The sequence below is a fragment of the Cyprinodon tularosa genome, unplaced genomic scaffold (assembly GCF_016077235.1).
Source record: "Cyprinodon tularosa strain WSP-4 unplaced genomic scaffold, ASM1607723v1 ctg1017, whole genome shotgun sequence".
Classification (NCBI taxonomy): Eukaryota; Metazoa; Chordata; class Actinopteri; order Cyprinodontiformes; family Cyprinodontidae; genus Cyprinodon; species Cyprinodon tularosa.
Window position 1 is genome coordinate 266,515 of NW_024037802.1, and position 22,432 is coordinate 288,946.

The 22,432-nt window shown below is 40.3% G+C and overlaps 1 protein-coding gene and 1 long non-coding RNA gene across 2 annotated transcripts; one reads left to right on the forward strand and one right to left on the reverse strand.

The window, feature by feature from the left end:
- Positions 1-663: 663 nt before the first annotated feature.
- On the reverse strand, positions 664-13,347 carry slc25a35 (solute carrier family 25 member 35). Its single transcript, XM_038278830.1, has 5 exons — positions 12,858-13,347; positions 12,715-12,780; positions 12,492-12,644; positions 6,343-6,477; positions 664-1,537 (listed from the first exon to the last, which is right to left on the reverse strand). The coding sequence occupies exons 1-5, from the start codon at positions 13,227-13,229 to the stop codon at positions 1,367-1,369; spliced, it is 897 nt and encodes a 298-aa protein (XP_038134758.1). The 5' UTR covers positions 13,230-13,347; the 3' UTR covers positions 664-1,366.
- On the forward strand, positions 6,413-7,086 carry LOC119779252. The gene is made up of 3 exons (XR_005280202.1): positions 6,413-6,704; positions 6,820-6,905; positions 7,052-7,086. It is a non-coding gene; the product is annotated as an uncharacterized LOC119779252 (long non-coding RNA).
- Positions 13,348-22,432: the final 9,085 nt, after the last annotated feature.

Sequence of the window (22,432 nt, forward strand, 5' to 3'; positions counted from 1 at the left end):
ACAACTAGGCTGTCACTCCCCCAGGCTAAATATTTACTGCTTTACTTGCTCCAGCCCAAAGCAAAAGTTAGGTTAATTCGAATTTTACAGCCTTGCAATCCATTCTAGGACACTGTAAAAACTATCATTGGTTGTAACTGTTGTGTATTTGCAGCTCGGTTAGCAGCTGGGTGGGGTTAATGCTGTAATTCAGGCGGGAAAACTAAAAGCACATTTACAGAGAACTCTAAGATCGACCAGCAGGGGGCAGCCAATACCTCTCTTACCTTGCACGCTGTTGCAGCGCATTACTTGCTGTTAGGAATTAAGAAAATTCCAAACCTTGAAATAACTTATGTCATATCTTTTTTAATGTTCCTTCAATCAGTTAAACACCTTTTTTATGTTCTGAAGAGTTTTAAAACCTTACTGAACCAATCATAGTATTAAATGTACACCTCTCCATTAGTTTTTTTTTTTTATTTTATTATTTACTTTTTTTCGGAGGGGAGGGCAAAAAAAACCCCAAATTTAATAAATAAGCTTCTGATGAGAGAAGAGTTTATCAGGTTCGACTTGGCCAGAACTGGACGAAGGAGGACGGCTCAGAGGACATAATACTTTCTTTTTCTTTTCATTAATATAATGTTTCTTTTACAAAGACAACACTTGAGAAAAAAAGGATGAGTTTGTAAAAATCTTTTAATCTCAGTTCCTGTTTTAAAGTTTTACTTCCCACGGGGAGGTGCCACAGCAGTACTAAGATTCCCCTTTTTTTTTTTGCTGCTGACAACGTTTCTACAGATTTGAGTTTATAGAGGAGTTTCTTTTTCATTTGACTTTAAAAGGACAATTCCATCTTATTCTTGCCTCATCCTAAATTCTTCAGGAAGATTCAGATCTTCACTTTTTAAAAACTTGTATGCATTCCGGTTAAACAAGCGCCATGTGCACTGATGTGACGATCGACCCCTCAGTAATTAAAGCTTTAGAAGGTCCGACGGAGCCTTTTCATCTGTGGCCGATCTGATCGGACTGTATGAGAGTCACTTCGCTGTTTTCTCTACACAGATCAAATGCAGTTTCGATGCTTCGGAATGGTTACATGTTTACAGCACCTGATGCATCGTGCTACAGTAGGAAGCAAATGCTAGTGGTTAATGACTGAGCCTCTGAGAGACTTTTAGACATTTCTGACCTCATTTCCTGCATAATTCAAGTTGAAACTGTTTTCCCAGCGGAGTGTGAAAAGTAACTTTTGCTCCTTACTTGGAAAAAAAAACAACAGCATCTACTTTTTCTTCCACCTCTTTGAAAGAGGACTCGTTTAACCTCTGCACTCAGAGCTTAATGAGTTACTATATTATTTTTTTTTGGTTTCTTGGTGTTATCTGAGCTTTTGGTAGAGTTTGCGTAGTTCATCCCAGAAGAACAGAGACAGGATGGTGTGTGGGCCCAGACGGAAATAAGAGGCTCCCAACCCTTTGTAGAGTCCAGTCAATCCCTCCTTTTTCAGAGTCTTGGAGAAGCAGTCGGTGAATCCTTTATAAAGCTGTCCCTATAAAGAGAGAAAAGAGAATTGCATTTTACCCAGAAAACAGAAGCTTTCTTGTTTCTTTTCATCCCAGTCACACTGCAAAAACTAAAAACACACGCTAATGTGCTTAAAAACAATCAATGAAGCATCAGAACGACAGCATAGGGCTGGGAGATATGACCTCCAATAAATATCCTGATACATTGGGCAGTTTTACCTCGATAATGATAAATGCACAATAAATGATCTGGCTCCTCTATTAGAAATAAAGGCATGTGTAAAAAAATTCAACTGATCTATTTATAATTTACTTACTCAATAAATCACATTACATATTACTTTAAATTAAATATAAAAGTCTTCTACCCATTCAGGCTTAAACATTGAACAATGTCTCACTGAACAGGAGAAAAATGTTTTCATGCAAACAAATGTTCTCAAAGGTAATGGAGCCTTTTGCATGTTTGAACTAAACAGCGTGGCTGTGCTGTATGTGGTGGAGGTCTGATGTGTTACTTTGGGTAGTCCCGACAGTTTTCAGCCATACAGGTGCTGGTCATAAAATTAGAATATCATGAAAAAGTAGATTGATTTCAGTAATTCCATTTAAAAAGTGAAACTTGTATATTATATTCATACATTACATACAAACTCATATATTTCAGATGTTTATTTTGTTTAATTTTGATGATTACAAATGACAACAAATGAAAATCTCAAAATCATATCAGAAAATTAGAATATTGTGAAAAGGTTCAAAATTGATGGCCCCTGGTGCCACACTCTAATCAGCTAATTAACTCAAACCACCTGCAAAAGCCTTTAAATGGTCTTTCAGTCTAGTTCTATAGGCTACACAATCATGGGGAAGACTGCTGACTTGACAGTTGTCCAAAAGACGACCATCGACACCTTGCACAAGGAGGGCAAGACACAAAAGGTCATCGCTAAAGAGGCTGGCTGTTCACAGAGCTCAGTGTCCAAGCACATTAATAGAGAGGCGAAGGGAAGGAAAAGATGTGGTCGAAAAAAGTGTACAAGCAAGAGAGATAACCGCACCCTGGAGAGGATTGTGAAACAAAACCCATTCAAAAATGTGGGGGAGATTCACAAAGAGTGGACTGCAGCTGGAGTGAGTGCTTCAAGAACCACCACACACAGACGTATGAAAGACATGGGTTTCTGCTGTCGCATTCCTTGTGTCAAGCCACTCTTGAACCACAGACAGCGTCAGAAGCGTCTTGCCTGGGCTAAAGAGAAACAGGACTGGACTGCTGGTGAGTGGTCCAAAGTCATGTTCTCTGATGAAAGTAAATTTTGCATTTCCTTTGGAAATCAAGGTCCCAGAGTCTGGAGGAAAAGAAGAGAGGCACTTCATCCACGTTGCTTGAAGTCCAGTGTAAAGTTTCCACAGTCAGTGATGGTTTGGGGTGCCATGTCATCTGCTGGTGTTGGTCCATTGTGTTTTCTGAGGTCCAGGGTCAACGCAGCCACATACCAGGAAGTTTTAGAGCACTTCATGCTTCCTGCAGCTGACCAACTTTTTGGAGATGCAGATTTCATTTTCCAACAGGACTTGGCACCTGCACACAGTGCCAAAGCTACCAGTACCTGGTTGAAGGACCATGGTATCCCTGTTCTTAATTGGCCAGCAAACTCTCCTGACCTTAACCCCATAGAAAATCTATGGGGTATTGTGAAGAAGAAGATGCAATACACCAGACCCAACAATTCAGAAGAGCTAAAAGCCACTATTAGAGCAACCTGGGCTATCATAACACCTGAGCAGTGCCACAGACTGATCGACTCCATGCCACGCCGCATTGCTGCAGTAATACAGGCCAAAGGAGGCCCAACTAAATACTGAGTGCTGTACATGCTCATACTTTTCATGTTCATACTTTTCAGTTGGCCAACATTTCTATAAATCCTTTGTTTTTATTGGTCTTCAGTAATATTCTAATTTTCTGATATGATGAATTTGAGATTTTCATTTGTTGTCATTTGTAATCATCAAAATTAAACAAAATAAACATCTGAAATATATGAGTTTGTATGTAATGTATGAATATAATATACAAGTTTCACTTTTTAAATGGAATTACTGAAATCAATCTACTTTTTCATGATATTCTAATTTTATGACCAGCACCTGTATTTTGCATTCTTTATTCTTTTGCTCAACATCTATGGCGTAATTGTTTGTGCCACTGAACTGAGCGTGCATTGAGAACAATGTGCATCGTTTAAAGTCGCACACCTTCACTCAAAACCAGTCTGCCTTGCTCCACGCTGAAAACGCGCTCTTGATCTCTTCTCTGCATGCTCAGCTTCATCTCTGCTCTCGCTCGGCTCCACATGATTAACTGATGTGATTTTGTTTAGAGATGTGTTAGATGCTTCTTCACTGGGCTCATCCACAATTCTCTATGTGTTTGCTTCTGACTGGATCGGGGGAGTCACAGAATTATACACATGCAGCAGTGTCCTAAAGAGAAAGGAAATGCCAGCCACCAGCACACACAGGAAAAAAGGCAGAATAAAGTTCATTTATTTTATCGACATGGGAAAATTGTCGCCGGTTATGAATGACGATAGTCTATTGCCCAGGCCTACTGAAAACCATTTGTCGTGTCAGTGTGTGGTATTTTGGGGAGCATTTCATTTACAAAGATTTAGGGACACTTTCACCTAAATGTTATCTGTTAAAATAAGTTCAGACCTTTGAAAGATGTATTTAAGACATTTAATGCCAATAAAAGGCCTATTATTTAGATTCCTGAATGTAATGCCTTTTAAGACTTTCAAACCTGTTTATTGCGATTCTTCTTTGCACCAAGTTAATGTATGTAGATGTTTTACTCCAAGGTTTCGTTGTTTTTCCATTATTGTAGGACTTTTCTAAATTGTGATTATACTGCAAATGTAATTAATTGCCTAGCCACAGTAGGCGTATTTTTATTAGAAGAGAACTAAAAGCAATGGAGCTTGCAGAGTAAGAAGTAAAGACTAACAATACTTTTCTTTATAAGCCACAATTCACAACCTCAAGCTCTTTATAAAAAGCCTACAGAAATACCAACTCTACTCTGAACAGTTCGGTTGACTTATTATACCATGAAGAGCAAAGGAGCCCCTTATGACTTCTAGGTCTAACTTAAGGCCTCAGAGAGCTTAATAAACTGACTTTCCCACAAGAGTTTGCATGAGTTTGCATTTACTGCACAGAAAGAACACCGTGTGCCTTTGAGAGAAAAAATAAAATAAAAAGGTTTTATGAGTCAAATGTAAAACTCCTGCTATCGCCTGAGGCATTAACCGACAGACTGGGCTGAAAGCTGTGCTTGAGCAAAACTAGAATTTTAATTACAATTTTATAGTAAGATATATTTAAATGATCCATTTGCTGTTATTCATTCACTCCTATAGGCTCAACTATCTACTGGTGAATAAATACTAAGAGCAGCTCAGAAAGTCGCAGAATTGGAAAAGCAAACTGTGAATCTTCTCACTGGAATTTAGCCAAACCACAACCTCTTGGGAGCAGTGCTTTTAAACAGCTTCTTATCTTGCCACATGTCTGAAACCAGCTGTCTGTGAAGCTTTTTTAGAGTACATTCAATATCTGCAGAAAGGAAATGTACGAAAAGCTTGTAACTACATTGGGACAGAGAGTCTCCTCTTACAGTGCTTTTAATGCCAGACCAACCGATCAAACCACAGTCCTTGGCTAAAAGTTTATCAGACTCTATTAGCACCAATAATATTGTGTTTACTAAGAGGACCTTCATCAGTGCTGACGGAACATCTGCATAACGTAGACTGAGATTAAGTACCATTATTTGTTCTGTGTGCTGAACTTCAGATTAAAAAATAAATCATTTATCTTGATCTAGTTCAGTTTAAAGAGCGTGATGCTCATCAGGAAGTTTTATTTATACGATTATTTTGAGGGGGTTTGAGAACCATTTGACAGCCTTGTATTTTTGGGCGTTTTCTTTTTCTACATCTAAAAACTGATAGCATTCTATATACCAAGAGAATCCTCATCACACCAGACAGAACGTCTTCTCTAAGTTGATTGGGTAAATTACCAAGAGGCACCTACCTCCCATGTCAAGCTTTAACCAATCACAGCAGCAGTAGCAGCTGTGACATAGCACACTGTGCAAATTTGTTTCACAACTAGCTAATTATTTGTAAGATTTACAAATCTGGTTGCAATGAAGATCTTTCCCCATCCACAAAGGCAAAAATGGCGTCCTTTTGCTCGTTTCTCAAAAAAAAAAAATAGAGCGTATTTAAGCTAAATCGGACTGAATGGTGGAGTCTACAGCCTCATCCAACGGTGCAGCCATATTTATTTTGATTGAGCCTTGCGCTTCTGGTTGATGCTTACAGATCACTGCATTTCATTGGTTCAAAACACTTCTGTATTTGATGCAAAACACCTGTTTTTGCATCTTCATTGAAGTTTATATTGTTCAAAGGTTCAAATCTGATAGCATTTTGTATATAGAGAATCTTCGTAAGTGCAGACAATGTCTGCATAACAGAGTGAGATAGTTACATTATTTATTCTTTGTTCATTTTAGTTTAAAATAAAAATGAATTAAAAACTGATCTGACCATCTCTTAATTGGCATTTTCTACACTTTGTCATTTCGCATTTCACTGAATTTGCTTTTTAGTTAAGTTCCTGTAAATACCTAAAACCTGTCAGTCAAATCAAGATGCATTTTTACATCTATATTCAGCCTAATGAGGCTAAAAGAAACGGGTCAAAACCTCACCCATAAATAACTCTTACATTTGTTTTTACTTACTTTTCCCAAATGATCAACAGGCTGATTGTAGAGCCGTGTGCTGACCACATCAAAAGGCGTCATGGCCAGCACCACCATCACGCTGCTGATCATTCCCGCACTGAGAGCCACCAACCAGCTGTCCTTGGGGAAAACCTACAAAAAGGGGAAAGTATTGTTAGGCTGCATTCTGAGCATGACAGGAGTGAGTTTCCAACAGGGATCATCATTAGCCTACCCCTTCATAGCAGCTAGGTCTAATTTTAGCTCTGCGAAACAGAGGAATGGCTCTAAAATTAGCACCTGTGTTACAACACACAACAGCAGCAGAAGTCTAACCAGTTTCTAATGTGCCTTTCACCATGCTGGCAGACACTGGCCTGGTAAGGATATGGAGAAAGCCTTTATCTCAGTCAGAATAACTTAAATACTTTTTATATGCATTTTGTTTCATAGACTGCATCTGATTGAGTTTTTAAAATGTCAGTTTTACTAAAGAGCTCATAAAAGCAAACAGATGTTACCAAGGAACCATGGAGGACAAACAGGCCCGCAGCATCAGACATCCTCCCCCGTGTATAACAGTAGGCAGAAGCCGTTTTCCACATATATCCTTTCATTCATCCAAAAACAATAACAAACTTTATAGATTATTCAGCTCTTTCATGCCCCGTCTTTATAACGCCACTTTTTTCTGCTTTTTTCCTTTTTGTTTGTGTTCTATATGCAGACAGAACAAATTGTTTTATGACTGAAATCTTTGGTGAAAAATAAACCTGCTGTTAAGAAGAACGCCCAGTAGATACCGTTCTTCCTGCAGGGACTCAACAACTTTCCACTGGAGTAGAGATCTGATATCCATCAGGGTTCTCGCGAGAATTATTCAATGTAACGGGCCATTAGGCTTTAAAAAAAAAAAAAATAAATCAGAGTTTCGCTTAACATCCTGCGTTGACTCAACAACCTTCCATAGAACTTTTTTTTTTGTTTCCCCCAGCAGAGACACTGTTTACACTGAAACTTTTGGAACTACAATGGAATTATCTGGCCCTATGTGAGCATTCTCTAGCGCTTTTGCATTGCACATGCCATCGATAATAATGGATGTAAGAGCACATCGCTAGGTGCAACAGCTCCTGTCTGAAAGCCCATTTACTTGCAGACATAAGGGAAATTGCGTGACAACGTGAAGCGCACCCAAATTAAGACTTGCTGCCCATTGTTCCAGGAGTTCAACTGTTACTGATGTGAGGAAAAGTTCTTCTTTCTACTCTTAAGCAGGAGTCTGTCCTCCAACTGCAACTATTTTATAACCTTAGCGTATTAGCGCCACCCAAAGGATTGGAGTGAGAAAGTTAGCGTCTTCAAAAATGTACTGTTATGAACCCAAAATTCTGCCATAAGTGTCCACATGCTATAATACTCATACGAGCCGTTTTATTTAAAGCACCCACATGTAAACTACACTCAATGCTCATTTTGATCACTTTATGTGTGGAGATTCAATACTATGAGGCCTCCATTGCATCACAAACATGAGTACATGTTCCTTCTCTGCGCTCTCTTGTTTTCCTGTGCCTGTATATTCCCTTCTACTCATGTGTGGATCTGTTTCTGTGCGCTTGTGTTAACTTACCCATAGACATATAAGTAGACATTACAACTAATTTACCCTCTATAGATCATAACATTGATTATCAAAGAACAATCCTTTAAAAAAACAGAATAATAATAATAATAATAATATACTGTTTAAGAATTGTAATACTTGCTTGACTAGTCTTTCATGTGATTAAAATGAGATCTAAGGCTGTCTGATCCAAGATGGCCTCCCTGCAGAGTGCATGCAATGAGGATTCTACCTATAGAATATCTATGGTAGAACCAACTGGATAAAGTTAACAGTGTTTGACTACCTTTCAGGAAATCTTGGCCTCTTGACACATTAGTATTCTTTTCCTAGTTGCTGCTAGTAACCTTAGCAAAACAGCGTCAGGCTAATAGCTGTTCTCTTCAAGGGTTTAATTCTGTCTTCATATGCGACAGCATGTCCGACATCAACTGAAAACTTTACAAACGGTGATAGAAGATGGAAAATGTTTAACAGTAGCTGAAAACAATTGACTGCGTTCAACTATAAACTGTAAATTCAAGCCTCCCTTTCCTCAATATAAAAAGTGAAGCTAAGGCTAGCTTAGCTCAAACAAAGTTCCAAGTTTTACGTGAATCTTTTGTTAAAATTCATGATAAACTAAGTAATTTAGTTATAACTTCACTTAACCAATGTTTACACAAAGCAGTGAATTTTTTGGTTGAAAAAAGGGATTATTATCATATTTTCTATTCAATTGTTTATTTTTCTCCTTTTCTTTTCAGTTGTAGTGTGAAATGTTAATGCTACCTCTATACAAGATGATTTTTTTCCCTTCTTTTACAATTTATCAGAAGTGCCAGTAAAATACTACATAATTGTAGTACTTTGTAAAATGTACTGCTCTTCCTAAAATACCATAAATGAGTAGAAACCATAACAGCAGCTAAACTATTTCTGTAACAGTTACAAACCAATGAGGGGTAAGCAGCTAACATACCAGTTTATGTTAGAGACAAGGATGTGTTTTATTTAGGATGTATAACAGCTCCTAAATGGGCCAGTGTTGGCTGGGATGCTTGGAGTAGGAGGGGGTCCAAACACCCCCCACATCTCCACCCACTGACTTTTTGCAACAGAGTGAGTTGCACAATTTGGAAAATGGTTGAATAATTCCTTAAATTCTTCCTGCCAAGTAAAGATAACAGACTTTAACCATCTGTATACTTCTTTAGCTGCAGATCAGACAGCTGGGCCCACCAGTTAGCTCTTGCTCTGGTTGTGCAAAGCAGACGTTTTCCGACAGAGGGGCCCAGCAAAAGGTGTCCTATTTCTATTCCAGGGAGTGAATCACAGAAGGGTTTTGTCAGCGCAACAATGACTGCTTGTGCAATCTGTGCACAGCTACTGACTACAAATCAACTCCTCTGTGGATCGAATGATTTCATTGGTGTTGAGCGAGTGTGCCAATCTTTTTACCCCATCCAATTATTACAGCTAGAACGATTTGTTCTGTCTGGCTAAAAATACACACTGGAATCTCCAATAAGATTCTCCTGCTGTTGTAACTTGAATGAAAGAGGCTGCCAAAGAAATGTTCAAACAGCAATAAAGAATTTGATCGAATTTCTTTTTATCCAAAAACCAAAAAACATATAATACAATATATGTTTCAGACATGATCCTGATTACATCACCATAGGTGAGAACAGGAATATAGACCGGCGCCCGCTAAACTGAGAGCTTTGCCTTTCCCTCAGCTCTCTCTTTACTGCCACAGATGTCTTTTTTTTTTTTTTTTGTCTTTTTTAAACTGAGTTTCTTCAAATTAGTTTGTCATGTTTACTTTGTTAAAATTATATATTTTTTAAAATATTTATCTTCACTTCAAGCCCTATACAAACACTTGTTCTTGACCAGTAAAAATATTGGTCAAGCAGACCGATAGAAATGCATCTTTGCTCCTCACTTAAGACGAAGGCCTGCCCCCGGAAGCGAACAGAATGTGATAAGTGAAATAAAATTAAAAAAAAAAGGAAATTGATAAAACAAAAACTTGGAAAAAAGGTTTTGAAAATATAAAATTGGTTAAAAAAAAAAAAACTAGAAAAGCAATCAAAGCACAGACTTCCAAGCAGCATATTGGGACTGAAACCTTTAGCTAAAACTAACGCGTGATCTGGATCATTACCAAATTTAAATGAGTTTTTTTTTTTTTTTTGGCATGAGGCGCACCTTTGGTAACAATTTCCTCAAAATCCTTCCATAAGTTTATAAAGCACCACTTTTGTGTCTGCAGCCTCTGGCTTTTTTGAGTCCAATGCAGAAGCTGTCAGAAGTCGTTGCTGACACTCTCTGGTTTAAGGGGGGGGGACTGATTGTCCACCAAATAATGTTAAAGAATCAATTTTTTTTAATCCTGCACCCGGGTTATGATGTGGATCATCACCAAAATTTTATGGATTGTTCATTGAACTGAGGTGCCACTTTAGCATTAAACTCATTAAAATCTGCTCATAACTTTTCATGTTATCCTGTACACAGAAAAACACACACACACACACACACACACACACACACACACACACACACACACACACACACAAACTTGACTAAAAACATAACCTCTTTGGCAGAGGTTAAAAAAATATTTAAAAAAAAAATAAATAAATAAATAAATAAGAGAAGACAACAAAGTCAACAACAAACATTTTTAAAGGTTTAATTTCTAAAATCACCCTTTTTCAAATTTCAGTTTACAAAATGCGTTCTTTGTTTGCAACAATAATGGAACAAAATTCACTCCATATAGATTGAGCTCCTTTAGTTCAGCAAGCATAAATGTCTGCGTTTTTGGTGACCAGACATTATGAGAAAAGTCAGTTTTTGCTTTTTTATCCAAATTTTAAAAATTAAGGCGCCTTCTTTCAGCCAGCTTACAAGCAGTAAGCAGCAATAGGTGGAGAAATGGGAGGCCGGAATGGTTGATGCTCTCAAAGCTTCCCTCCAAAACTTCATGAAGAATTTAGAATATAGAAGTTGTTTAATAAAAAAATGTTTTTTCCATCTATCCATTTTGTTCAGATGAACCAAGTCATTCGGTCACTGGTTAACAGACCCCTCCAGCTCATCGTGGGTAATTCTACCAGTTCTCAACCAGCTCCTTCAGCACCTTCATTAGGATCTTCATCTTCATCTGCAACAGATTGTTGCACCCAGAAAGTCCATAAAGAGGGTCTAATCAGATGCCTCAGCCACCTGTCCAACATCTTTCAGTGAGCAGCTGCTCTACTTTCAGCTTCCAGCAGATGATGAGCTGCTCTGCTGATCTCTGAGGCTCATATCAGATCTTTTTTTTTTGGTATGATGGGTTCCCGAAGGGGGAAGTCACCAGTGGGTTGCAAGATGGTTTCATGATGTGATCCCTGGGGCCATACTATATCATGAAATACAAATATAAAAATAACACCATTGTTTACAGATGTTGGAGATCGGCCTGTTTTCCAGTGCAGTCCTGTTTCTCTGACTGTGACTGGCTGGATGTGCTCTCTTTCATCCTCTGACATGGGAGCTGGCTCCGAGCTCGTCTGCCTGGCTGTGTGTTTCCTGGACGGGGCCGCCTTTTACAGCTGCTTTTTGTATCTCTGCTTCTGTCTCCTTGAACCCCAGTCGGCCTCGGCAGATGGCCGCTCACACTGAGCCTGGTTCTGCTGGAGGTTTCTTCCTGTTCAAAGGGAGTTTTTCCTCTCCACTGTCGCTGCAAGCATGCTTAGTGTGAGGGATTGCATTTGAGTCAATGAGTCGATGCAATCTACTGGTTTTCCTTAGATAGAAAACTTTGAATCAATTTGACTGGATGATCTGGCTGAACTGTCAAGTGCCTTGAGATGACATGTGTTGCGAATTGACACTATATAAATAAACTAAATTGAACTAAATTGCAATATATAAATGTCAGAAAAGCAGATTTAATATTTATTTATTCAAAGCATGCCTCATTTAATCCTAAAAAGAGATTTTAGGTAATTTTATTTTCCATTTAATTGAAAGAAAAAAAGTAAAATTTATCGAATTACTAAGAAAAATAAAATAAATTTAATTTATTAAAAATTGTAGGGGGTCCCTGGTCTGTTGGGGAGTTATATTTGGGGGTCACAGGTTGAATTTGAAAGGAAACCCTGGTTTATGATCCATATCTCACGACCTTAGGTCAGATTTGATACAGGGTTTCTCAAAGTAGGGGTTAGTCCTCTATGTTAAAGCATTTAATTTCTTCCAAAAATTAAAAAAAAACAAAAAAAAAACAATCCTCTGGACTTTGTTTCCAAGTTTGAAGCATTTTGCTTCCATCAAAGAAGATTTTTCCAATTCAAAATGTCAAAATTAGTAATGAGTTCGAGGCTACTATAATTTAGATGACTGAGAATCTTCAGTAGCACATTTCATGAAACTTCTTTGCTCCGAGTTAAGGCATCTCCCAATTTTAACCCCTTTAAGTGTGACCATGGAAACCAGTTTATTGAAAGTGGATTATTAAGATGCTCCAGGACAAAACAGATGAAAACCAGGCTTTTCTTACCTGTAGGTCAATGACTAGCTCCTTAGAGGAGGAGAAGGTGGAAAGCTGGGTTGCAGAGCCCACGCTGACCCTTGGTACAGCAGCACTGGAGCCCCTCCACAGCCCCAGAATGCCGTGCTCCCTGTGGATGACCCTGAGAGCATGGATCATCCCCTGTCAGGAATAGAGGAATCAGATCAGAAACCTGTCTTCAACATCTGTGTGTTTGGGATAGATCTACTACCTGGTGTTTATACTGATGTCCCACTGCGATGGAGGAGGTAGACTGACTCTGCAGATGAGTCTTCACCTGTCAGATGGGAGAGTTTTTAGTTAGAATTCACCAGTTAAACTTTTTAGACCCATAAAGTGAAGTCGGCTGCTGACCAGGTACACAGGGCTGCCCATGACGGCGCCCACCACCCCAGCGGCGGCTCCTGCTGCGATGGTCTTCAGAGCGCTGACCCTTCCGTTGGTGTGGATGTGACCGGCGGACTCAATGATGGCGAAGGAGCCGAGCCGGACTCCATTCATGAAAAACTGATAGAACAGACCGGGGACCAGGCCTTTCTGCAGACCGGCCAGGCCGTCCACTTTACCGATGGTGTAGAAAGCGTGGAAAACGTTGCGGTAGTAAACCTGGTAGGTGCCGCGGCTCTTCAGCTCCCCTTGAAGTTGCATCCGCGTCTTGACGACTTCCAACGGGTTGGTGAAGAGGCAGGCGCCGCAGGCCGCCACGCCGCCCAAGATGAAGTCCATCCGGGTAGATCGACACAGCCGCCTTCGGTGTGTCTGAAGGACAGCGGCGGAGTTTAAGCAGGCTGACCCTGGATCCCGTCCTTCATCTTGTAGGGTTTCTACCGTATAGCCGGGAAGGCCCCGCCCACTTTATAAAGGACGCCACAGACGCACGCAGACGTGGCTACTTCACGGGATTTCTCAAACGTCGTAATTTCAAATTATGAACGTGTAACGCTACCCATCGATCTCTGGACTATTTTATTTAATTAAAAAAATATTGCAAAAAAAGGACATACATGAACAATATATAACATTGATAATTACAAACATATACAACAACAAAGGGCTTTACAGAACAGAGGGTCGAGGGTTATAGGGCAGTTATGATTTCCATAGCTTTAGCATTTTAACAAAATTTTAAGGATTCTACATAGATATCAATAGAGGATAATAAAATCTGGAAATTAGGTTTATGTTGTAAATATTTGGAGGTGTGAATTTGATATTTACCATAAATAATAATAATTAAAAAAAATAATATATAAAAATTCTCTTTTGACAAGTTCACATTTCTCCATTGTCTGTTAAAGTAATGTTAAGATTTTTTGTTGATGAAAAAAAATTGACATATCTCCCCAAAATAGTTTTGGTATAATTACAATCCCAAAAAAGGTGAATAAGACTTTGTTCATTATTTTTACAAAAAGTACACATTTGGTCTAAATCCGTTGAACTCTGGGCTAGACCGCATTCACTAAAAATGTTCCACGTCATCTAGTTTTTTATTTTATTTTATGTTTTTCCAAGGGAAATTTTGTATTTTTGGGTGCAGAATTTTAATTTCCCTTTACCTAAAATTAAAAATGCCTTAAAAATGGGAAGGAAAGTAGCCTAACTGAAATAATTAGGCGCTAATTAAATATCTACTAAAAGTTAAATTGAAGCTATCACCTTAATCTTAAGAGCATAATTAAAATAAAATGTTAATTAAATAAGATGAAATGGGTCAAAGGGAGCATCAGTCACTATTGTCAGGGTTTCATGCAGAGGTTGGTATAGTGTCCAAAAATTGTTGCTGACTAAAAGTAATAGTAGCCTACTTAATCATACTTTTACTCAAGTCAGAAAAAGAAGCCATCAAAGTAATTACCGGTACTAAAGAATATAACAGTTCTTGGTTAAAAAAGGCAATTCAAGTACAGAATGAATTAAAGATAGATAGATAGATAGATAGATAGATAGATAGATAGATAGATAGATAGATAGATAGATAGATAGATAGATAGATAGATAGATAGATAGATAGATAGATAGATAGATAGATAGATAGATAGATAGATAGATAGATAGATAGATAGATCGATCGATCGATCGATCGATCGATCGATCGATCGATAGATAGATAGATAGATAGATAGATAGATAGATAGATAGATAGATAGATAGATAGGTAGATAGATAACGTCCTATTAGGTTAACATCTTTTATGGTTCCACCACTGGGTGTCACTGGTGAAGGGGTAGAGAAAAGAGTGACAAAAAAAAGGAAGTTGATGGAGAACTTACTCTATCAGGAACACATCCATCCATTTTCTTGACACAAATTTTTTGTTGCAGGGTGGCAGGACAAAGTAACCACACAGGTACACATTAGACCTAAAGTTAATTGAGACACAGTACTAGCTTTTGCATACATGTACAGAGTCTGCGAATTAAATCAAGTGATCAAGTCATCTGCAGAAAAAAGCTAGATTTTTATTATACACTTTAGTCAGGATTTAAAACCTGGATCTTCTTGTTACAAGGTGTCAATGCCAGCAGTTCCCCCACCAAAAAACACTAAATGAAATCTGTAATGGAAATGATAAAATAAAATAAACAGAAAGTCTAAAACAACTATTGGTCATTGTTATTAAACACTGACTTTCTAAACCACATCTAAGAAGTAGAAGGTCCTGAGTCAAATGAAAGGCTGAGTCTATAACCTTCTTTAATCCAACTAAACATCACTGAGCTGCAAACAAGGAATGAATGCAGCAGATATAAGAGACCAGCAGGGGGCTATTTGAAGAGTGATATGAAAGGAACAAGTTATTTAGTTATTTTAATCAATCAAGACCAATTTTCTAATTTTCTCCAGTATTTAAATCACTTTCTATTCTTTTGAAATAACCAAATGTTAAATAGGCAGAGGTGTAAAACTAATGATGCAGAATGGTTTGGTGGTAACGTGGGTTTTTAGAGATAGCAATGACTTCTTCACCCCTCTAGATATATAAAAAAAACAATGAACATTTCCATTTTTAAAGAAGTATACTCAGATGTATATATATAAAAAATAACTTTAAAAAACAGCAATGTGCTTAATCACCACAGACCAGAGAGAAGTGTTGATCTGGAAAAACAGAGCACTCCACGCAGTCTCGTTTTTCAGCAGAATTGTGCGGTAACTAGTAACATATACCCAGTTACATTTACTTGAGTAACTTGAAAAATCTCTCTTTAGGAGTAGTTGTGTTTTACTGTACTTTTACTTTGACCTCAGTCATATTTTTTTGAGAGTGTAGATACTTTAGAGTACATTTTCTGGCTACTCCATCTACAACAAGTAATTTAAGCTATTTGGAGATCAGGTAAAAAAATACAGGAAACAGTAGATTTTTCTCCATTTCTAACATGTATGCATTGCCTACTGTAATGATTGTTTTTTTTTTTTTTTATTTAATGTAAAAACAATTGAAATTGAAAAGTTTTGTTAGGTTTATTCTTTTATACATCATGTGAATTGTTATTTTGTTAGTCAGATTAGACAGAGTAGAAGGCCTTCCTTCACATTGTGGATGTCACGGTGTGTACAGAGGTCATCTAATCGGGACAGCCTTCTTATCTTTAAGAGTACACAGGATATGGGCACATCTTGGAGCCGGACTGATAGAGGATAGCTATCTGTAACCCTGAGGCATAGAAGCAAGCTGCATGAAGTTCAAGACATGGATGGTGTGTCAGTTTCTGATACAGCCAGCTCAAATCCTTCTCATTTTAACTGTTTCCTCTGCACAGATTTGTTTTTAATTAATAATAATTTAAATTAACTGATCTCACCTAGAAGAAATTTACCTCTGCATTTAACCCATTCCCTTGGGGAGAAGGGGGGGCTGCCATCACTGGACACCTGGGGAGTAATCTGTGGGAGTGAGTTTTGAACTCACAACCTCAGGATTCCAAATTTTACACCCTACCCACTAGGCTGCCACTCCCTCAATTTGTTTTATTATTTGTTTTCTTACATTTTTATACAATGAAAAAAACAGAATTTTCACAGAATTCTCTGTCTGATTATGTTATATTAAACATGAAATCAGATGTTTCGATACTATAATTACTCAGTAATTGAGTAGCTATTTTACTTTCTTACTCAAATTTCTTGTATGACTACTTTCAACTTTAACGTGAGAGGAGAAAAAAAAAGTTCAAATAATGCTATCCATCCATCCATTTTCCGTCACGCTTATCCCAAGCGGGGTTGTGAGGGGTGCTGGTGCCTATCTCTAGCTGTCTACCTGTGAAAGGCGGGGTACACCCTGGACAGGTTGCCAGTCCATTGCAGGGCAAAACAGAGACAAACAACCATTCACCCACACTCACACCTAAGGAGAATCTAGAGAAGCCAATTAACCAAACAGTCATGTTTTTGGACTGTGGGAGGAAGTCGGAGTACCCAGAGAAAACCCACACATGCTCAGGGAGAACATGCAAACCCCATGCAGAAAGACCCCAGGCCAGCAATCGAATCCAGAACCTTCTTGCTGCAAGGCAGCAAAACTACCCACTGCATCACTGAGAAGCCCCTCAAGTAATGCTACTCCTGCTTAAATAGAATTTTTGGGCACACTACCTAAATCTGGTTTTAGGCAGGTTTTAGAAGTAAAAATTAAAAAAATAGCTGAGCTTTAGAAACGAAACACTAGAGATAAGTTCTATATTTTATTAATAAATACATATAGTCAAAATAAATAACTTAATGCTTGTTTTCCATTTGTATGTGAGGCTTGATTTGTAAAGAGCTCATCAATAGAAGAGGGAAGATCTCAGCAGAATTACATGGTTTGAGAAATGCATGAAAGCTTTATGACTCAATTACTTTGTTCTACTTTGCACATGATAACATTAATTCATGTATGTTGGAACAGCAAAGTCTTTAGAGATTTTAGCATTTTTATGCTACATGTTAACATTCCTTAGTGTGTTTATGTCTTAATAATGTTTCACTTCCATGCAGGCATCGTTTTACACATTCCTCTTTTTTACAAAAATATTCAGGCTGGGCCTATAGTTTAAGTTACTGTCATAAAGTAACTGTATCACATTGGTAGAATATTGTCCCCCCCGGGTTTAAAATCTTAATTAAGAACCTTTGGTAGAACATTTCTAGCAGCTTAGCATGTTAGCAAGATACTTTTAAAATGTAATTTTCTGGTAAACACACACAGTGTAAACTGTCAGAGTTTTGTCTAAATAAACAAAAATAGTGGGTAGTTAATTTCCCTACTGATGGCTAAAATATCTAAACAAAAGAAGTAAAATGGATGAGATGGAAATGGATGATCATGATCAAGTGTTTCACTAACCTGGTCTTATAGTGCAGCTTGAGTCTAAAGGTAGACAATGATTCCGGCCGGTGCGGCGATGGCCACAGGGGAGTATCAGACGCTGTTGTATCAGAGGTCGGAGGATAGGCAGGAGATCCGAAGGTAGGATAATCCAGAGGGTGAAGCCAAAGCCGAAGTTGATGACGCGGTGCGTTGTCAGAGCCAGGAAGTCAGAGATCCGTTGAGGCACAGAAGAAGAATCCAAGACTGAGTCCGGTCACAGTTCCATGTATCGTACACAGTGGGGCTAACAGGCTGGACAAGGGAAACTTAGTGGTCGGGAAATGGTTCCAGTCGCTACACAAGAATTCACTGATCAGGCAGGACTAGGCAGGCTCGGATGTCAAGAGGCAGAACGGTTCAGGATCAGGTAGTCAGAACACAGGGACGCTGGAATAATTGTCACCCACGGCTCGAATAATCTGGCTCTGTTGACTGGTCTGAAGGCTTGTTAGATAAAAACTAATGCAGGTGGATCAAATGAGGTGCCATTAAGCAGGTGAGTGAAATTAGTAATTAGAGCAGACATCAGTGCGAGATCATGAAATTATGTCCATTTGGAAACCTAAAGAAAAATACTTTAATATGGATAATAGACCAAACACAAAAATATATTTTCAATGGTTTATACAACCTGACACTAAATATAGTTGTTCTGTTAAATATACAGCTTTTTACTTAAGCAGTTTTACTGAAACATGTCCAAAAGAGGAAGGGTTCATAAATCTCTCCAACTCGTTAAAAGGCTATGTTTTATGAGCACTATGGAGATACACTATATTGCCAAAAGTATTTGCTCACCTGCCTTGACTCACATATGAGCTTAAGTGACATCCCGTTCCTAATCCATAGGGTTCAATATGACGTCGGTCCACCCTTTGCAGCTAGAACAGCTTCAACTCTTCTGGGAAGGCTGTCCACAAGGTTTAGGAGTGTGTTTATGGGAATTTTTGACCATTCTTCCAGAAGCGCATTTGTGAGGTCGCACACTGATGTTGGACGAGAAGGCCTGGCTCTCAGTCTCCGCTCTAATTCATCCCAAAGGTGTTCTATCGGGTTGAGGTCAGGACTCTGTGCAGGCCAGTCAAGTTCATCCACACCAGACTCTGTCATCCATGTCTTTATGGACCTTGCTTTGTGCACTGGTGCACAGTCATGTTGGAAGAGGAAGGGGCCAGCTCCAAACTGTTCCCACAAAGTTGGGAGCATGGAATTGTCCAAAATGTCTTGGTATGCTGAAGCATTCAGAGTTCCTTTCACTGGAACTAAGGGGCCAAGCCCAGCTCCTGAAAAACAACCCCACACCATAATCCCCCCTCCAACAAACTTTACACTTGGCACAATGCAGTCAGACAAGTACCGTTCTCCTGGCAACCGCCAAACCCAGACCCGTCCATCAGATTGCCAGATGGAGAAGCGCGATTCGTCACTCCAGAGAACGCGTCTCCACTGCTCTAGAGTCCAGTGGCGGCGTGCTTTACACCACCGCATCCGACGCTTTGCATTGCACTTGGTGATGTATGGCTTGGATGCAGCTGCTCGACCATGGAAACCCATTCCATGAAGCTCTCTGCGCACTGTTCTTGAGCTAATCTGAAGGCCACATGAAGTTTGGAGGTCTGTAGTGATTGACTCTGCAGAAAGTTGGCGACCTCTTCGCACTATGCGCGTCAGCATCCGCTGACCCCGCTCCGTCAGTTTACGTGGCCTACCACTTCGTGGCTGAGTTGCTGTCGTTCCCAAACACTTCCATTTTCTTATAATACAGCTGACAGTTGACTGTGGAATATTTAGGAGCGAGGAAATTTCACGACTGGATTTGTTGCACAGGTGGCATCCTATCACAGTTCCACGCTGGAATTCACTGAGCTCCTGAGAGCGACCCATTCTTTCACAAATGTTTGTAAAAACAGTCTGCATGCCTAGGTGCTTGAATTTATACACCTGTGGCCATGGAAGTGATTGGAACACCTGATTCCAATAATTTGGATGGGTGAGCAAATACTTTTGGCAATATAGTGTATCTTCAAGGGCTACTCTGTGCTGAACAGCAGGATGTCTAGTTCTGTTAAACGGACATTACTGGACATTCCTGGAAGAGCTGATATCACATTGTCATAATTTGTTAGTGTCATGATGGGTCTTAGGTTCTTAGCCCACATGCAGAACACAACGGAGGCTGGGTAAAAGTTTAACAGAGTTTATTGAGTTATACACAAAACACAAGATCATGAACTGGATCAGGAACTGGTCCGGGCTGGTTCAATTAAGTCTGCAGAGATGATAGTTTGATTAGGAAGCAGGCTGATGAGTTATGAGTCTTTGATAGTTCAAGAGTATACCTTGACAGAGTCCGGGCTTCTCTTTGAGAGAGAGGGAACTGTTGGGTCCAGAGACTGTTTGTTCAGCAGAGTCCAAGAGCAGCTGCAGCGTCTTGCTTCTGACTTTAATGACAGACCTTGATCAGAGTTTTCAGCTCTTAACAAAGAGCAGCAGGGGAATCCACACAGGAATCTTCAGGTTTGGCTCACGAGGGCAATCTCAGCAGGTTAAGCTCATCCAGAGCTTCAGGTTAGAGACAGGTTTCCTGTGAGGCAAAAACGAGGGAGAGTTAGAATCAGATCTCTCTCTAGAGATAGCTAAGATTCTTCAGGTTCTAGGCTTAGGTCACTAACCAAACTAGGTCAACACTGCGGCGTCGAAGCAAGGTCTGGCAGCTGGTTATAAAGGGCAGGTTTCTTGATGAGTAGATGCGTCTCAGGTGTGCTGGAAGACTCCAGCTCCAGGAGACCCACGGTGCACTCTGCTGGAGGAAGGTGGTACAGCTCCAGATCCCAACAGTACCCCCCTCTCAACGACCGCCTCTTGGCGGTCCAGAAGATGTCGACGGGAGGGAGCTCTCATATTCCTCGATCAGTGAAGGATCGAGGATATAAGAGCCAGGCACCCATGTGCGGTCCTCCGGACCGTAGCCCTCCCAATCGACGAGGTACTGCCAACCGCGACCTCGCCGACGGGAGTCCACGATCCGGCGGACGGTGAAGGCAGGATGTCCATCGATGTCCAGGGCGGGTGGAGGGGAGTCGGATGGAGGGCACAGGGGGCTAGAGACAACTGGCTTAATCTGGGAGACATGGAACGTGGGATGGATACTGAGACTCGGAGGAAGGTGTAGACGTACAGCAGAGGGGTTAATGATCTGAGCAACCTTGTAGGGACCAATGAATCGGGGGGACAGTTTTTGAGACATCCCCTTGAGGGGAATGTCTCGCGTGGAAAGCCATACCTCTTGGCCTATGGAGTAGTCAGGGGCTGGACGTCTCTTGGAGTCAGCAAAGCGTTTAGTGGAAACAGAAGAACGGTTGAGGGTGGCGATGGTGTCCTTCCAGACCCTCTGACAACGACGGATGTGTTGATGGACTGAACGGACCGAGATCTCTCTCTCGTCTGCAGGGAAAAGTGGAGGCTGATAACCGAGACTAACCTGAAACGGGGATAAACCGGTGGAAGCTGACTTGAGTGAGTTGTGGGCGTATTCGATCCAGGTCAGGTACTGACTCTAGTCAGTGGGGTTGTTTGAGGTCAGGCAGCGGAGAGTGGATTCTAGTTGTTGGTTCATCCTCTCCGTCTGCCCATTAGACTGTGGGTGATAACCAGAGGTGAGCGAAGACTTACAGTTCAATGCAGAACAGAAGGCTTTCCAGACTTGGGAGATGAACTGTGGACCGCGGTCAGAGAGAATTTCCTGTGGGATGCCATAGAGCCGGAAAACATGCTTCACCAGAAGCTGTGCCGTCTGGAAAGCCGTGGGAAGTTTTCTGAGGGGAATTAAATGACAAGACTTGGAGAAACGGTCGACCATGGTTAAAATGGTGGACATACCTCTGGAAATCGGGAGACCAGTGACAAAATCAATGGCAATGTGAGACCAGGGACGGGTAGGAACAGGTAGAGGATGCAACAGGCCTGAAGGTGGTTGGTGAGACGTTTTGTTTCTGGCGCAGATGGAACATGCCAACACGTACTCCTTTACGTCCTTGTGTAAGGATGGCCACCAGAAACGTCTTGAAATCAGGGCAATCGTTCGTCTCACTCCCGGGTGGGCGGAAAACTTAGCTGTATGCATCCATTGGATCAAACGGGATCTGACAGAAGAAGGGACATAGGTTTTATTTGGAGGACTGTTACCTGGGTCAGGTTCAGAGGCTAGGGCAGAGTTGATGAGATCAGTCATCTCCCAGGAAACCACTCCAACAGTACAGGAGGTGGGAAGAACAGGCTCAGGCATCTCAGGTTGATCAGCAGAGTAAAGACGAGAGAGAATCGGGTTTGATGTTCTTGGAACCAGGTCTGTAAGAGATTATGAGATTGAAACGGGAGAAAAACAAAGACCATCTGGAATGACGTGGGTTAGCTTGTTTGGCGGATTGGAGATAAGCCAGGTTCTTATGATCGGTCCAGACCAAAACTGGATGTTCGGCCCTCTCGAGCCAGTGTCTCCACTCCTCCAAGGCTAGTTTGATGGCTAGGAGTTCTCGGTCCCCAACATCATAGTTTTGCTCTGCCGGAGAGA

Excerpts from the sequence above, each read along its gene's own strand:
- slc25a35 (XM_038278830.1), bottom strand. The coding sequence starts at position 13,229 with ATGGACTTCATCTTGGGCGGCGTGGCGGCCTGCGGCGCCTGCCTCTTC. Across the intron at positions 12,781-12,857 it reads TGGGCAGCCCTGTGTACCTG|GTGAAGACTCATCTGCAGAG; the intron begins GTCAGCAGCCGA and ends CCCATCTGACAG. Across the intron at positions 12,645-12,714 it reads GACATCAGTATAAACACCAG|GGGATGATCCATGCTCTCAG; the intron begins GTAGTAGATCTA and ends TATTCCTGACAG.